The following is a 14,330-nucleotide window of genomic DNA, read 5'->3' as shown; positions in this document are numbered from 1 at the left end:
TTATGACATATTTTCCAGAGATTTCAAATTATTCAAATTCATTTATAATTCCGATCTATGCTGTTTTATTGATTCCGCTTTTAATTTGCAATTTTAAATAGACAAACTGTACTAGACTTTTTTTTATACAAATGTAGCAGATAATTCGTAATCAAATGTGTGTAGATAATTCTAGAATTTTGATTGATTAAAATTGAACAACTAATGATAATTTTTTCCAATAATTGATTATGAATAAGTGGTTAGAATTCTGAAATACGTGATAAGAAACCTGTTATTAATATCCGAACACGTTCTTCATCTACTATTCTTCTTATACCTTTTCAGGTGTAGGACAAGAGTCGCGGTATCTAATGTTTCCATTCTTTCATGTGTCCTTTTCAACTTTTCATTTCATCTACGGTTTCTTCTTTTTTATTTAGTTTATCCATTGACTTTTCTTGTAAGTCTGCTTTCATTTTGTGAATGTGTCCATACCAATTAAACTATTTTCTCTCCATTCTTCATTATTGGCTCTTGTTTTGTTATTTGTTTTAGCTTTTCTTTTCTATATTTGTCCTACTCTATTTTTCCCGCATTTTCACTTACATGTTTCTTATATCATAATGGCCTTTTTTAGTGTGCATTACAATCTCTTTACTTATTATTACTATCTATCGGTATCTCGTTTGTTCTTCTTAGTTTTTATTACATGATAATTCTTCGTTTCATAAGGATCAATAACAGCCATTATATTTATTAAGAAATCACTGTTATACTTGGATCCTATGTACCAATTTCAAATCGGTTATATCATCATTTCATCGGGAATCGAATAATTCTCGCGGTCTGCTTCGGATAATAGCAATTTCCAATCGATTATATCATTATTTACGTGTACATTCACACGGTAGTCAGAAAAACCTCACGGTCTGCTGGTTTAGAGGAACGAAATTGAGATATTAACAAATTTTGGTGTGCCAACAAAAAAAAACATTCATATGGTACAATATCTTCACAATTCTATAGAATATTACGCAAGAATTATCATTAATTGAACCAAGCCAACTGACATGGTTAATCCAAAAAAGTTCTGAAGCTTGTTTCTTTAAATATTAATGCCTAAAAATTAAATTGATTTATTTTAAACTTACAGCAGCCTCTCTCATCACTTCCGTCGGGACAATCAGGACGCCCATCGCATCTTTTTGATTTGTGAATACAGACACGTCCATTTCCGCAATGGAGATGATTTTTTGGGCAATAACTACAAGATTTTTCATCAGACATGTCTTGGCAATCTATCACTCCATCACAAATACGTGGCGAAAAAGCTTTGGATTGCAATTCTTCCACACAGCCTACAAAAAAATATATTAGTTTTCAGAGGATATTTGTTATATCCTCCAAAATAGGGAAAAGGCAAATCAGAAGATCATAGAGAATTTTATTTTGAGGTTATTACCAAGTACAAGGCTCACTACCGAAACAATTTAATTAAGAAGAACTCAATTACTACATGAACGAATGTTTTATAAAAAAACATAAACGTAATGAGAATTCATGCCAATAGATTCTTAAAAATATTAGAATATTGAAATTATTTGGGTGAATATAAACAGTTTAATACTTTGTAAAGCCGTCCCTGGCCCGTCTTCATGCTGTCGCTTTATTTGGGAGAGTCATCATCAAATGACAAAGAGGTATTGCTTCCCAAATGGCTTTCAACTTATTAGCCAGTTGTTCTAAAGTTTTGGGAGGTTGTAAATGTCGGTTCAACTGCCTGCACATTTCAACCAAATATTCTCAATGTAACTCATGTCCGGTGAACATGGCGGCCATTCAATTCTTGTAATCTCGTGATAATGTATACGTTCGTGTATAGAGAGTCGGGTATTGATACAAATCCGCATTTAAAAAGAGTGTTTGAATATTTGCTTAGCAGTCTTGGAAGTTCCTTTAACTGTGCTCATTCGTCGAACTATATCTGATGCACGATGCTATGCTGTCAACCATGGGTATGCTCTCAAATTACGTGCATGCAATTTTTTCTTAGAGTCTGACTATAAATCACCCTCCCAGTAGCATACTTGCAGAAGATATTTATCCTTGGCGCAGTGTATGTTCTGTTTATTCTCGCAATCTGGAGCATGAGTTATGGTTCTCTCTTTTTCTTCCCCGTGTGTGAGCGCCGCAAATATCGTCTCTATATACCGATTCCAAGCTCGACTTACAACACTTTGTGACATATTTAGACGCATAGCAACAACTCTTCATGTCTCTATCGTACTAAATGCCCCAGCTGCACTATTTCTAATCATTATAAGATGGAATATAATTTTTACAAATACAGTAGTAAAGCTATTTTCAAACCATATTAGTACATTTAAGCATCAAAGAGATAACAACACAAATAAAGAAGAGAAAACAAACGAGAGCGAACGATTAGCTGTAAATTTGTTTTTATGAACGTATCCACTGTAATTATTTAGGAATATTTTTGGATGCATAATGCAGAACAATAAAAATTATCAATTTCGTTTGTTGCGCAGTGTATAAATGCTGCACCTCAATAGTTCCAGTTCAAAACCCAATAAACAAAAGTTGCTAATATAATTTTATTCTTAATCAAATCATTCATTCTTAACGACTGAAATCTTTGATAAACAATCCAGTTCGAAAAGAAACCGGACGACTTCAGAGGAAAATGAGCACTTATAGTAAGAAACCGATACCTAACTAATGTTATGATTAACATAGTGTGACTGTATGTGTGTTGGAATGTACATTACTGACTTATAGAAGATGAATTACACACTTCTTACAAACCCAAACCTAGCTTAACCTGACAAAAGTGTACCCAAGAGAAGGAGAAGGATTTGTACAGACTTGTATTGAAGACCGAGTGGTTTTTGGACGAGATTCGTGGACTTCTTTTGTGTGATTTTGGAAAGAAAAGTTTATTTTAACCTCGTATACTGGCTCGTTCAGACAATTTGACTACATAACGATACAACCAGGTGGTGCTAACAACATTTAATACTATACGCCGGTTTTATAGGGGACTTTACTGCAGGAAACCTCCAGAATACGAACGGAATCTTCAGCGAGGAATCTTCACTTTAAATCTATTGAACATCTAAGGGATGAGCTTAGGAGAAGGGCCAGGGCTAAAAACCATTCGTTGGAAACCCACCAGTCAGTGAAAACAAAAAGGAAGCTGGCACCTGGTGGCAATATAAGCTACTTACGAATATTTTTTAGCAATTTTATTATAATGAAAATCGGCGTTGGGATTTTTTGCTATAGCACAAGTTAAATAATATATACTAAGAATAATACATTTGATACACGAGGCAAAGAACAAAAAAAACTTATAAATTAATGGGTGCGACTCACCTGGTTTAGTGAAACAAACCCTTTGGCCGTATTCGGGAAATTTCGCGCAGTCTAAAGATTCTTTAATTTTGTCATGTTCCAGTCTCTTTCCACAACCTGCCATAAAATCTCTGCAAAAACTTCTACATGGTAAAATCATTTCGTCCTCCGTATCTCCTTTTTTACAAGATGGCTGAAGTACTTGGCACACGAATTCATACGCATGTCTATAACATTCTGCATCAACCTGGTAAAAAATATGTAGAAATTACAATATACAAATATAACTACGAGGGCTATTGAATAATTAGACTGAACGCTCTATACGAATTTTTCGCAGACTTCTTCAGTTATCATGATAAGTGGACACACGTGCCTCTAACTTCAACGGACTTGAATCTTTTTTTTTAACGTGTCGTTCAAATGGAAATGGATTACCAAGTTTCTTATTTATTGCTATTTACTTCTTCCAATGTAATATTTTCCTATAATTGCATTTGAAAGATAAGGATTCATAATAACAGCCATCTTTACTAGACTTTTAATGGGCACACCTTTTATATATATATACGACGATATATATCCATGACTCCAGACAACCAATAAGGAGATACCGCCGACACGATAACTCCGCAATTCGTAGAGAAATTTTGAGTTATACATCGGGGACAGCTTTAGAAACGGTGTAGGGTCATTCAGAATGAAACTTTCCTCGCCAAAGAATAATAGAAATGTTCTAACCGAAGCAGCAAAACACTTTATGACTACTAAGCAACAGCGACTATAAGGGAACATAGCCACTAAACGAGAAGACCTTCTGAAATCTTCCCCAGAACTAGTGAGAGAAGAAGATTACATTTGAACAACGTGACACAATTTAAAATTAGGTCTCGTCAGGATGACAAGGTGTGGTGGAATGTCCTGTTTCGCATCCCACCGTGGACTTTCTCATTTCGCGTGTTTGTGTGACAGCTTCCTATTATTCGAAGTCTTCAAATGTAGTAGTATAATGAAACCACCGCGCCCTGTATAATTTTTTTTTAAATACGTACTCACCAGCTCTCTAAACGCTATAACATCATTTTTCACATCGTTAATACTCCAATGGTTGAATATATTTGGATACGTAGTCACGTTATAACCTAATTTTTTACAATAATCTAATTCAAGAGGAAGACATCTTCTAGGTGGTTTTGGTTTCTTTGTTACTGCATCGGTAACCATTAGCAAAGTCGTAGAAGTAACTTGCGGTAGCTCATTTTCAGGTTTTACGTCCAAACTTTTGGCGTCAATGGTGAGATTCTTGAAAAATACAGATTCGGCTATCGATATTTCTTTAGCTATAATATCTTTTAAGTCTTTTGCTCTAATGTCGACGTAATACGGATCTATATGAATATTGAAATGTACTATCAAGTCTTTATCTTCAGTTCTGGAAAAGATGTGAGAAATTATATCAGTTCAAAGAGAAGCATATTTAGCTGGAGATCATGAGAAAGCTATAAAATAATACGAATTGACACGCAATCAATTGTTGGACTCAAAATTGAATTTTTATTTCCATAATAAGATAATTTATAATAAAAAATGACTTGTACAAAATTTTCCAAACCTGTAGCTTGGAGATACACCTTCCAAAGCGAATAAAGTACTGAAATGTAGAAGTTTACTGGCAATTGTTGCAAATATACGTTTCATTATCTTAATCCCTTTAATTCCCTTTTTTCTACGACATCTTGGTTAAGCTTGCGGTTACAAAAAAACACTTCAGTGAGCTTTATTGGTTTTTCAAACAGTTCCATTCTTAGACAATACAATTACATGGAGTACTATTCCTCGTCAGCAAAAAGAAGTGACAAAACATTTATTAGGAATAACTTCAAGTAGTTTTTGCATTTCAATTCATAAAAGAGAATAGGAGAACTACTCTACGATTCTTCTAAAACAATTAAAATTGTTCTCAATTCTTGTGAAAGAAATGAAAACTTTTTCGAATTATAAAGTCATTGAAAACTCTATTTGATTCTTTCGGAGTCATTCAAGGGTACAAGTGAACATAAAATTGTGCATAGCCGTGGAAGATTGTTTTGTTATTAGTGTTTTTTAGATATTTTACTTCTTTTGCGGCCAAAGTAGTAGTGTTTGTAGCTGTACGATCGAAAGTTCCATTTAATTGAGAAGCAGATCGTTACCTTACACTTATTCAATATCTGAGTTTTCTTCTCTGCTTTATAGGAGAATCATTTTTAAAGTAAGAACCAATTAATCATCCTGTGACACCAGTTCAAGGTCGTCATTACGTTTTTAGTATCTGCCGGTGTAGATTGTACGGTTAAACTGCTTCTTGTGTCATTATGACCATTAGTAATCTCGCAAACTGTAATTTGCTCTGTTCTTCTGTTCATAAACGATAACAAAATTTGTCTGAAAGTGAAATGTAATGCAGTGATTTCTAAATGAACCTTCGGGGAATCAAGGCAGACTCGATGAGAATTAGTGTTACTGTAGACGCTACATCGAAATCACCAATATTGTCAAAATGGTCTGCCAGAAAAAAAAGTTTGAGCAAATCTGGTGTAATGAGTAAATAAACAAATTGTTATGAATTATTCTTTGATGATGCGATCGAAAAGTTGGTGTCAAGACTTGACAAATATACGAAAATTTCAAATTTTAGTTTGTAATACAGCTCAAGTTCATATCTAAATTATCTTCCACTCAATTCCAAATGATTCCTACTTTAAACATGATCCTCGTACTTTGTAATATTCATTTCTCTCTTTTCTAATTTTATTGAATTTGAAAACACAATTTTTTATTGTTTTCAAGTAGCCAGAGTAAAACTTCCTCGCTTGTCAAACATAATTCAGCTCTTAAGTTTCAAATAGAACACTGAAATTATTAACTTAATGCCCCAAAAGTTGTGAAATAAAAGATACCCAAAGAACTAAACATAACATGATAATGATTGACTGCAATCCAGATGCAACCCTTATGTAAAAAAAAGCTGCTAATGTATATAATATAGAAGAAAGATGCATTGGTTTCGTAAACGCTGCTACAAAGGTAAAGAGTTCAGTTGATTACTTTGCTATTGAACAATGTGCCAATCTTATGATAATGGGTTCTATATGACTGAAAGATTACAATAAAAGAAAATGATCAAAAATTGTAATTTCAATGTGCAATATCATAATTGATTTTATTTCACACCCCATATCATGTGCGTATACGAAATTATATTTGTAAAGATATGACTCCAACACAGATACAGCAGCTATTGTTGAGGCACTTACGTCCAGTGGTTATTATAGGGTTGAAATGATAATTGCGTTGATAAACTCATACATTCTTTAAACCTACTCAATCAGTCCTATAATCAAATTATGTATTTTTATTATAGTTGAACTTAAATGATCTCGCTTTTATCTGAAGATTCAGATTCCCCCTGGAAAGAGAGGGTGGCGACATTCCAAACAAAAAGGAAACGAAAAAAAGGAACTCACCCATCTAAAGCTAGTACTTCAGTGCCCATATATCCGTGCCTAATGGAACTTCTTCTAAAGAGAAGATTCAGTCTTTCTCTATAATCACGAGATCTATTTTTAAATTTATTTGTACTAGGATCTGTTAAATCGGTATTAAAAGTATCTCCTTTTACAACACGAAATGTTGCTCTGAATACTTGTTCTTCTGGGTTTTTTGGAACAAAAAATGTATCTAAAACAAATTATTATTCATTCATATTGAAAAATGAGTAACGAGATTTTCTAAACCTATAGAAATCTAACACTTTTACTTAGATTTGCACATTTATCTTCATGTTAGATGCTAGCAATGATATTTTAGTTTTTTTATTGTATGTCTAGTTTTTATAAAATCTCTAAGATTTGATTGAATATCTCAGTGGCCGTGTCTTAGTCCAAGGTATTATTTGGTAACCATAACAATTTTAAAAAAAGTGTCACGATATTATTATATTAATAAAAAAATGTGTAGTACATAATAATGATGTCGAAAAAAATATGGTATGATTCTGATAATTAAATATTCAACAACTAGGGCAATAAGGGAAATAAAAAACACAATCGTCGTGCGGTTAAATGGAGGATTTTAAAACTTATAAAGTGAGGTAATTTTTTTTCTTTATGTTTGTCTTTTAAATCAATTTTATAGACAAAGAAAAAAGCAACAGAAATTCAGAGGAAAGAGACTAGGTGGACAAAAGAACATAAATTATGGTCTCCAAACCAACGGAGCTCTACAAGTTGGTGTGATTCATTCACATTTGTGTTGGTTATAGTAGGAATCGTGTCATAAGAACTAAAGAAAAAGTGGTGCAGAATGACTGTCTTCAGAAAAAGCAGAGTTTCCGGTTTCTGTTATGGTTTAGGGATCTATGGCATCTAGTAGAAGGTGTAATGAATACTGATAAGTACCTTAATGTACCTCAAAATAATGTAACACATCAAAATGGAGACATGCCTTAAAATAATATATATTTTCCAACAAGATGATACTTTTTTATAAGGCTAAAAAAGTGAAAAATTGCATGTCAAACAACAATATTCCAGTTTTAAAATGAGCGTCCGATTGATAACTTGTTGCATAACTTCAGGAAAAAGCTCGGATTAAATCTCGCAAAAACTATTCCACAATTCACGAGGTTTGAAACACTTTTAGATCACAGACTGTTTATCGTTAGTTGATAGTTTTCAAAGACGAACAGAATCAATAATAAAGGTCGAAACCCATTAGGAACACGCAACGCCTTCCCACGTCACGCCACGAATATGTGTGTATATGTTTTTCCATTTAATTAAATTTTCTGCGTACACACTCAGCCCACCACACGCTACTCCACACCACGCCACTCCATCCCACGTGGGACGATTCAAAATTCTCAAATGTAACTGACGCGTGCTAAGACGTATGAATGCCCCTTTCTTGGCTTTGAGAGTTTGACTTGTACCATGTTTTTCACGATTTTGGTTGATTTTATGGATCCAAAATCTTCTTTTTCTATTGCTGTGCAAAACCACAGCCGCAGCAGCACACTCTTCTAAAAACTCTAGGTCACTAAACGATCCAGTACTGCTCTCCATAACATACTCAAAGCTATTGAAATTTTTTCTGTTTAAAATTATAGATTAAAATGAGCCTATCGTCACGTGGCGTGCTAGAAAAGTGTACACAACAATGTACCACGTGAACCAACGCGGCAAGGCGTGCGGTGGCGTGGCGTAGCTAGTGGGTTTCGACCTTTAGTAGAAAAGGCGAAGCAACACAGTTCCGATTTGATTTGGTTTCATTAATTTTTAAAATCGATATTTTGTAATTCATGAGATATTTTATTCCAGTTCTAGTTTGAAAATTAATAAATGTATCATATATTATCAGAAATACATGATATTTTTTATGGCATTTACGTTGATAGGTAAATTATACAAAAACATACTGCACAGAAACGGGGCTCCACCTGTTTTACTGAAATTTAACTCAATTCCAGTTTAGTATGTCCTTGGGTTTTAATACATAACACTCCTTATTATGTTGTTATGCTTGCTTTCTATTACAACAAGAGGATTTAATGTCATGATCACAAGTATCACGGCAATTTCAATAGCCTACTAATTTACATTCCACTAAAATCATTTCACGGTATAGTCTCGTGGAATTAGTTATAATTGTTTAAGATATTGTATATATTATCATAAACCTAACTTTTGAATTATTCCGATATAAAATAATTAAGCGGAATAAAGTCGGGGCTTCCGAGAAGGCCAGTTGATCGTTAACAGCTGCAATTGCTTGATTTGATGTCTCATATTGTTAGAACAACATTCTTGCGTTGAAGCACCTGCACTTCTGGGCTCAAAAAGTTTCGTAGCATATCACAATAATAGTCACTATTCACATTAAGGTCGTTGATCTTCATGAAATTACGGACTGATTGTGCCTTTAAAGAACACAATGGCATAATAGGGCCGTTTTTACTTTCGTCTCGGATTCTTCTCTACCCTATATCGATAATTTAACTTATTAACTTGATCATTTACATGAAAGTATGTTCCTAAATTTGTTGCTGCAGCATTTGAAGACGCATTTTGAAAGACTGTCGCTTACACTTCTCCGATTGTCCTGAACGAGAGCAACCTGAGTTTCGAATTTTGACAGTTTCTTCTGTATTTTTGGATATTTTTTAATTCTCTCGTCACTTGGTTTATTGCATAGATGATACTATACACGTTATAAACATCATCAAAAACAAAACGGCAGACTCTACGGAACCCTCGACTGCAGCCTTTAAACGAACAACCGATAAACTTTTTGGACACATTTTATAAACCATATTCTTCTAGATACAATTGAGATTGTTCATAAATTCAGAAGTAACTTGCGACGTATTAATTTTTAGCGTAAATATTATTAAAATTTTGTGTGAGAGTGTGGACTTTTTCCTCGAACCTTATAATTTGAAAAATCATTAAAATTATCAAAAAGACATTGATTACAATAGTGATGAAAATAAAACGAAGTTAAATAATTCGAATCCACATCCTTCAATGGTATACTTGAAAATATCTCTTCCGCTAACCGTTCCCGTGCACCAAAGATGGTCAGTTGATTTATGAATTATGCTGTGCTACTGCAATGTCATCCCATATTTATGAACAACTGTTCAGTAAATTGTTTGCATTTCCAAAGTAACTTTATAGTTTGTTTCAATAATGATTGAAAATTGTAAATATATTTTATTAAAATAACTCACTCGTGAGATTTACAAATTACAACCTTCGTCAGTTTGGATAGAGAGTAGTATGCATTATTTCAAAATACACAAATCCGTTAATATGTAACGCAGTAAAGTGCATCATAATTCTTACGAAATAACACCTATGTGAATCATTACAATACTTACAACCTAAATAAACGCCTACTGCAGCCAGAAGAAGAAATAGCAGAAATATGGCAATGATGTAACATCCGCATCTGTATTGGGAAGTTAATTTTTTTCTAGTGAACCTAATGTCAGAATCTGATGAAATTATGGAACTGGGAGATCTTCTGTAATGTCGTGAACCTGATCCAATCGAGCTAACAGAAGTCTGGAACAAACATAATGACAAATCATATAATTTAAAATTGATTATCGCAGGATAAATATGTTTATATTTATTTTGTTATTGTCAAATACTTTTTATTATGGAATTTTATCTCATCTATTTTGATGCCTTGACAGTTTTTGTTTAGCCATATAAATACGAGGAGTGATACTTAAATTTTAAGATAGACAAATAAAAACAAATATTTATAGTTAGATATGTATTTGTCGTCTTTAAAAATATTCTTCACTAAGATGAATACACTTTTGCATGCATTTGAATCAATTTTCTATTCTGATTTAGGTGCCTCCAAAACATGTGATTTAACCGCTTCTAGAGGTGTAGAAAAACGTTAACTTCGTAATTATTTTTGATCTGCGGTGATAAAAAGAAATAATTGGGTACCAAACAAGGACTGTACGGCGGATAATCCATCAATTCGATGTTTTGACTGTTCAAAAACGTTTTGGTTTGAACTGATGTGTGAGAGCTCGCATTGTTTGGTTAAGGATGATTCGTCTTCTGCGATTGGTTTTCTTGATTTTTTCGAATACATTTGGCAAACAAATGCTGGTGCACCATTGCTTCATGCGCGAACAACTTTAGTTGAATTTAGCAATTAATTCAGTGTTGTCATTTTTCAAAACTTAAGTAGCAGCCCTCGTATCAATTAAGACTTCCATCTAAAATTATTTTTAGCCACGCAGGACGTCCCAAAAGCTGAACAACTTTGTTAAATAGAACACCCTCTATTTACTATATGAAAAAGTAAGTCAACTTTGAATAAGGTTTCATGCACCAAAGTTTGTCCATGCTTGAAATATTTTTGAGGAGTTTAAAAGAGTAATTTAGAATAACAGGGACTATCAATCGTGATATTTGTTGTCTATTATTTCATAATAGGGTGCTCAAATATTGAACGTCTATACGGGTTCCTTCCTTTTCTAACCTTTCTAAGGTTATTTGTATGTGTCTTCTGTATACTGTGCTTGAGGATAAAAATAGTTCATTTTGGTATATGTACTCCTAATCGGCTTTGTTTTGAAAGATATAAAGACATCTACCATTAGCAATGAAGCAAATTAAGAACACTTTTTAGCAGAAAAAGGTACTTTAATAATTTAAAAATTAAAAGGCGCATTTTATTATCTATTTGAAGCAAAAATAATTAATAAAAATTGAGTTAACATAAACAACAAAGCATCTCATTTTAAAAAATATTGCACATTTCACTTTTTTTTCAATTTATATTTCAAAAAACTTTTCAAACCATTCCTTTCTGAATAGAATTCGTTATTAACAGTTCTTCAACTCGTTAATTTATTATATGTACGAAATATGATTTTTTATCGACTTACTTTTATATCTTCATTTTCTCCAATTTTTAAAAACATTGTTGGCTACTATTAACATACTAAATCACGAGTCTTTAATATTTGTAAAATATTGTTGCTACACTAAACACACAGCTACAAACAGCCTACAAAGTATTGAAGATGTGCACAGCCCACATTGGCATAATGCAATTTAATTAATTAAATTTAGGTGTGTGCATTGGCCTTTTTCTACCTTACTATGAAGTAACAATTATTATTAAATTCGCCAGTATTTTAAACTATCAATGTCATAAGATTTTGTAACATTTATTCAAATTTGAGAAGGATATAATTATTAATCAGTACCTAAGTTCCGTCTATATAATAATAATAATTTAGAAAAAGCTACCATAATTTTTATCAACTTCGAAAATCACACTTCGTTTTCGGTTTTGACCAAATCAAACATACAACAAAATACTTTTTATCCTTTTTTGTTTATTGCGCAGTGTCCGTCAATTACAAGTTTTCTAGTCCGAAAAAAATGTTCATATTTACGTTATACCTTTTTTTAGTTCTTCGAACAAAGAATTTCCGTTCTTAATTATGTAATTTTTAAAATTTGAATTCTAATCTAGGAAAAAGAAGCAACAATCAATACGAATGGTGTTATAATCCTTCTGGCAAACCCCGAAATAAATTTCGCTTTTAATCTGAAGTATATCAAATCGATTTTACAAATTCTTAGCTTTTCACTCAAGTGTTCGAATAAAATTATTTATTTCGGGTTCCGGTACTGTCATTATAACATGTTTAAAATGTTTCAGAAATAAACAACAGGAAATTTACTCCGATCTTGAGAAAATTAAGCAGAAATGTCAAATGAAAGTGTATTGGAACCTCTCCTATACCTCTTGCAAATGGTACTGCCATACTAGTAGTAGCAAATAGCCTCAACAAAGTAGGAGAATAACCACAGATATAAATCAATAGAATAGACCAATGGACAGAACAAAAAAAATTCATCTATCCTGACCAGATCTATATACATAAACTTTACCGATAGAGCTCATTAACATCAATAAATCAAATACCATTAAGAAACACGGCAAAGTATTTACGTAGCTTTTGCTGGGAAGCTCTTATTCAAGTGAAAAGTGGCTTTATACAAAAAATATATGCTTTATAAACATACACTCAAACCCATCAGTTCGAATTGTACTCAACTATTTGGCTGTGCTACACAAATCAATCAATTATTCCAGAACAGAGTCCTAATGAACATCGTGGATTTAACTTGGTACATTAGAAACAGTACCTTCCATAAGGATTTAAATATGGATACTGTGTACTGTAATTTTTCTCGAGTCATGAAGTACTCTTCTATGTTGAGATAATTCAGCTCCTTGACACTGCAGGATGGGCGAAAAGAACAATCAAAACAAAGGACTGAAAAAGGAGAAGCTGCTCCAAAGAAGGCACATACCGTTCCATCTGTAGGCAAGGTCATGGTGTCGATTTTCGGAATTTTTTTCATTGACTATCTTGAAAAAGGGAAAAATATAAACGGCGAGTATTATGCGAACTTATTGCAACGTTTAAGCGAAGAAATCAAACAAAACCGGCCGCATTCGGCTAAGACGAAACAGTTGTTCGTCAGATTTGCCCCCATCGGATTTTTTTCTTTTCCCAAACTTGGTGGTCAAAGATTTTCCAACAATGAAGAGGTGTTGTCGTCATTTAATGGTTATTTTGAGGAGCTTGACGATTCTTATTATAAAAAAGGTATCGAACTTATTGAACATCGTCATCGTTGGGAAAAGCGTATGGAGCTAAAAAGAGATTACGTTCAAAAATAAATATATTTTTATCCAAAATTTCAGCATCAATATCATTTCCATCTTAAACAAAGATGAGACAATATAATATTCAGTGTTACTGCATTTCTTTCTAAGAAAGGGGTTTCCAGCTTGCTTTGTTTAGCTGATCGATCTGATCGTAAATAACTAGATCCTGTAGCTCGTAATTTATTCAAATCTTCGTCTATATCAGGGTTCAGTAATCTACCCATAGGCCACCGGGTGACTCATTTATTAATTTTATCTTTAGCTCCGACAAAAAATATAAAATATAGGAATAACTTTAGACGAATATATTGAAAATGAAAGAAATGAGAATAAATATTTTGTTCTTTCGCTCAGTTTTCGAACGTCTCCTGCCTACCATGGCGCCATGCGCCACTGCGACTGCTACTATTTTCCCTGGCAAAAGGAAAAGACAGAACATTAGTTCTAACATCAATTTTCGCCGTTTTAAAAACAAGAATTTAATTTTACAAATATAGATTCCAATTAATTTATTTCAATTATCAAAAAAGTAAAGAAGCATTACTTTCTGATTTTTTTTAGGACTCATAATCGATGTCAATTCCTGATTCTTCTGGAGCAAAATGGTTTCTTGTAAAAGAATCTACAACCATTTTACAAAAATGGATAAGGAATTTTCGATTCTTTTGGAGTCACTGAACTCAGCCAAAGGAATATAAAATCAA

The 14,330-nt window shown here is 32.9% G+C and overlaps 1 protein-coding gene across 2 annotated transcripts in view; it reads right to left on the bottom strand.

The window, feature by feature from the left end:
• The window catches only part of LOC130898420 (atrial natriuretic peptide-converting enzyme), a 48,868-nt gene that overhangs the window by 8,466 nt on the left and 26,072 nt on the right, over window positions 1–14,330 (bottom strand). For both annotated transcript variants that reach the window (XM_057807710.1, XM_057807709.1), the window contains exons 3-7: window positions 10,280–10,466; window positions 6,864–7,077; window positions 4,414–4,789; window positions 3,379–3,604; window positions 1,134–1,340 (exon numbers count right to left, since the gene is read on the bottom strand). In XM_057807710.1, the coding sequence (XP_057663693.1) occupies window positions 1,134–1,340; window positions 3,379–3,604; window positions 4,414–4,789; window positions 6,864–7,077; window positions 10,280–10,466 (1,210 nt within the window). The remainder of the gene's footprint in view (window positions 1–1,133; window positions 1,341–3,378; window positions 3,605–4,413; window positions 4,790–6,863; window positions 7,078–10,279; window positions 10,467–14,330) is intronic.

This window comes from Diorhabda carinulata, chromosome 10 (assembly GCF_026250575.1).
Source record: "Diorhabda carinulata isolate Delta chromosome 10, icDioCari1.1, whole genome shotgun sequence".
NCBI lineage: Eukaryota > Metazoa > Arthropoda > Insecta > Coleoptera > Chrysomelidae > Diorhabda > Diorhabda carinulata.
The sequence above is the reverse complement of the archived record's forward strand: the minus strand, read 5'-3'. Positions and strand labels throughout refer to the sequence as shown.